The sequence below is a fragment of the Acanthisitta chloris genome, unplaced genomic scaffold, assembly GCF_000695815.1.
Source record: "Acanthisitta chloris isolate BGI_N310 unplaced genomic scaffold, ASM69581v1 scaffold19528, whole genome shotgun sequence".
In the NCBI taxonomy this organism is placed as follows: Eukaryota; Metazoa; Chordata; class Aves; order Passeriformes; family Acanthisittidae; genus Acanthisitta; species Acanthisitta chloris.
In genome coordinates, this window is record NW_008685597.1 from 16,805 (window position 1) to 20,749 (window position 3,945).

General features: G+C 53.1%; 1 protein-coding gene across 1 annotated transcript in view; it reads right to left on the reverse strand.

The window, feature by feature from the left end:
• Nucleotides 1-3,945, reverse strand: part of LOC103807116 (L-gulonolactone oxidase-like) — a gene marked incomplete at its 5' end in the record, with an annotated part of 20,820 nt that overhangs the window by 16,606 nt on the left and 269 nt on the right. The window contains one exon of the mRNA XM_009079836.1: nucleotides 3,748-3,828. Within this exon, the coding sequence (XP_009078084.1) occupies nucleotides 3,748-3,828 (81 nt within the window). The remainder of the gene's footprint in view (nucleotides 1-3,747; nucleotides 3,829-3,945) is intronic.

Here is a 3,945-nt window from a genome sequence, read left to right on the forward strand (position 1 = left end):
CACAGGGATGTGGGGCACAAGGATCAGGGACACAGAGGACAGGAGAACGGGGGACACCAAGGAAGAGAACTGAGGGACACAAAGGGAAGAGAACTGGGGGAAACCAAGAAAGAGAACTGGGGGACACTAAGGGAGGAGAACTGAGGGACACCAAGGGAGGAGAACTGAGGGACATCAAGGGCAGGAGAACTGTGGGACACCAAGGGCAGTGTTGGAGGACACCAAGGCAGGAGGGAGGAGAACTGGGGGACACAAAGGGAAGAGAACTGGGGGAAAACAAGGGAGGAGAACTGGGGGAAACCAAGGGTGGAGAACTGAGGGATACCAAGGGCAGGAGAACTGGGGGACACCAAGGGCAGAGTTGGGGGAGGTGTCCCTGCCCATGGCAGGAGTGGGCAGGAGAACTGGGGGACACCAAGTGGAGGTTGGTGGGAGGTGTCCCTGCCCATGGCAGGAGTGGGATGGGATGAACTTTAAGGTCCCTTCCAACCCAGACCAGCCTGGGATCCTGTGATTCCATGGAGTTGGAGCTGGGATGGCTCCAGGCTGGTTTGTTTCTTGTCAGACAATCCCTGTGAGATGCAGCTCCAGTGGATGAAATCCCCAGGGAAGCTCCGAGGAGACCTCAGATCCCCTTCCAGTGCCTTAAGGGGCTCTGGGAGAGCTGCAGAGGGATTGGGACAAGGCCTGGAGACACAGGACACAGGGAATGACTTCCCACTGATGGACACTAGGTGTCCCCTGGAGGTGTTGCTGGTCCAAGCTCTGCAGCATCCCAAGGGATACGTTCCCTCTCCCCCTGCTGCATCCAAGTGCAGTGTGAGCAGGGAAAAGGGCACTCCGAGAGGAGCCAAGGCTGCAACCAGATTTATTCCCTGCTTTTCCATCCCGGAGCTGTCAGGCAGCAGTGCCATCACTCAGCTTTATGGCTGGAGCGTTTCTCCTTGGAATAAACCCTTGGAGAGACAGAGCAAGGCCCCAGAGGAAACTAGGCTGGGATGTTACACCTCTCCTGTTGGATCAAAGCCCAAATCTCCTTTGGCTCGGCTGTTTATCCCAAGTGGAATGTCCCCATCCCTCCCAGTTACCCTGGGCTGGCTCTATCCCACCAGGATGGAGCTCTGGGATACTCCTGGTCATCGCTGCCCCTCCAGAATGGGATGGAAACCCCCACGTCAGGCCCCTGCCAGGGATTGGGATGCAGGACAGGCTGGAAACACTCAATTCCATGTGCCAATGCCATGGGAGAGGCTGTTCTGGCAGCATCCACGTGGTTTTCTGGGAAGGAATCCGGAGCAGCTCCTTGGCTGCAGCTAATCTGCCTGACAATGATGTTTTTGGATCTTAGATTCAGCAGGGCCCAAATTAGCTCCAAAATCCACATCCAAGCCCTTTACTCCTTCCCAAGATTCCCTGCCAGGCAGCAAACCTGGGAAAGACAACCCTAAAGATCATGGATAACTCTGGGATGGAGGGAGAAGGTTTAAACACAGGGATTGTTTTTTTCACCTCCCCCCCAGCCCAAATCCACCCAGATCCCTGTTTTTAGGGATGAATCCAGCTGGAAATCATTCCTGCAGGCTTGCTGGAGGAGCAGGAAGGGTTGGGAAGAGGGATACAGACAGGCAAACCACAAAGCTCCAGCTACAAATAGCTCAGGGAATGTGTGTGTGGGAAATTCCAAGCATGTTTGCCCAAGGACTTCAACCAACCTGGGGCCGGGAGAAGGGTTGGGAGCTCAGGAAAAGCCCTGGAAAAAACAGGGATGGACTGCAGGGAGGAGGGAAGAGGTGCTGCACCCCAAGGATCATGGGGAAAACAGAGGTTCTGGGATCGTATTGGATCAGGAAGGGATTTATTGAGCAGCAAGAAGGAACACTGGAGCACTAAAATCTTCATACAATCCAGGGTTTTCCAGGGAAATCCATGGGATGGGGGCAAGGGGATGGGGAAGCCCCAGTGACAAGGCCTGAGAGGGGATTCAGGCCCAAACCAGCTCCATACAGCCCCAAATCCCCACAGGAACTCAAAGGAATGTGGTAGATCCACAGTGAGGTGGGAGATCCATCCCTGAAGGATCAAAACCAGCCCCAAAGGCACAAACCCAACCCTAAAGGAATAAACTCATCCCCAAAGGGACAAATCCAACCCCAAAGGCACAAATCCAACCCTAAAGGGATGAATCCAACCCCAAAGGCACAAATCCAACCCTAAAGGGATGAATCCAACCCCAAAGGCACAAATCCAACCCTAAAGGGATGAATCCAACCCCAAAGGCACAAATCCAACCCTAAAGGGATGAATCCAACCCCAAAGGCACAAATCCAACCCTAAAGGGATGAATCCAACCCCAAAGGCACAAATCCAACCCTAAAGGGATGAATCCAACCCCAAAGGCACAAATCCAACCCTAAAGGGATGAATCCAACCCCAAAGGCACAAATCCAACCCTAAAGGGATGAATCCAACCCCAAAGGCACAAATCCAACCCTAAAGGGATGAATCCAACCCCAAAGGCACAAATCCAACCCTAAAGGGATGAATCCAACCCCAAAGGCACAAATCCAACCCTAAAGGGATGAATCCAACCCCAAAGGCACAAATCCAACCCTAAAGGGATGAATCCAACCCCAAAGGCACAAATCCAACCCTAAAGGGATGAATCCAACCCCAAAGGCACAAATCCAACCCTAAAGGGATGAATCCAACCCCAAAGGCACAAATCCAACCCTAAAGGGATGAATCCAACCCCAAAGGCACAAATCCAACCCTAAAGGGATGAATCCAACCCCAAAGGCACAAATCCAACCCTAAAGGGATGAATCCAACCCCAAAGGCACAAATCCAACCCTAAAGGGATGAATCCAACCCCAAAGGCACAAATCCAACCCTAAAGGGATGAATCCAACCCCAAAGGCACAAATCCAACCCTAAAGGGATGAATCCAACCCCAAAGGCACAAATCCAACCCTAAAGGGATGAATCCAACCCCAAAGGCACAAATCCAACCCTAAAGGGATGAATCCAACCCCAAAGGCACAAATCCAACCCTAAAGGGATGAATCCAACCCCAAAGGCACAAATCCAACCCTAAAGGGATGAATCCAACCCCAAAGGCACAAATCCAACCCTAAAGGGATGAATCCAACCCCAAAGGCACAAATCCAACCCTGAAGGGTCAAATCCAACCCCAAAGGGACAAATCCAACCCCAAAGGGACAAATCCAACCCTGAAGGGACAAATCCAGCCCCGAAGGCACAAACCCAACCCTAAAGGAATAAACTCATCCCCAAAGGGACAAATCCAACCCCAAAGGCACAAATCCCTCCCTGAAAGGACAAATCCACCCCCAAATGGACAAATCCAACCCCAAAGGCACAAATGCCTCCCTGAGGGTCCATGATCCCAGGAAAAGGCAGGAATCCATGGCTCGGAGCCTTCCAGCCCTGCTCACAGCCTGGAGTTCCTGCGAAAGGTTGGATCTGAGGGAAGCTTCTCCAGCCACTCCAGCAGGATCCTGTTCACCTCCGCCGGCCTGTGGGAATGGCACAGAGCTGGGATGGGAGCCAGAATCCCTGGGAATGGGAAGAATCTCAAGCCTCGAAGTGGTGCTACCTCTCCATCTGTGTCCAGTGCCCACATTGCTCAATGTGTCCTCGCTGCAGCCGCGGGATCTTTGGGAAGAGGAAGATTGGAGCTCATCCAGCCCATTCCCAACCTCTGGAATGGGATCGGAGTTGGCTTACCCATTCTTCCATGCCTTTGCTCAGGTTGGGATGCAGCACCACATCCTTCCCAGCTGTGACCATCAGCGCTGGCATCAGGATCTGCAGGGGGCAGTGTGGGAATGGTGCTGAGCCACCATGGAGCAGGATGAGTCCCCCATGGAGCAGAAGGAATCCCCCATGGAGCAGGAGGAATCCCCCATGGAGCAGGAGGAATCC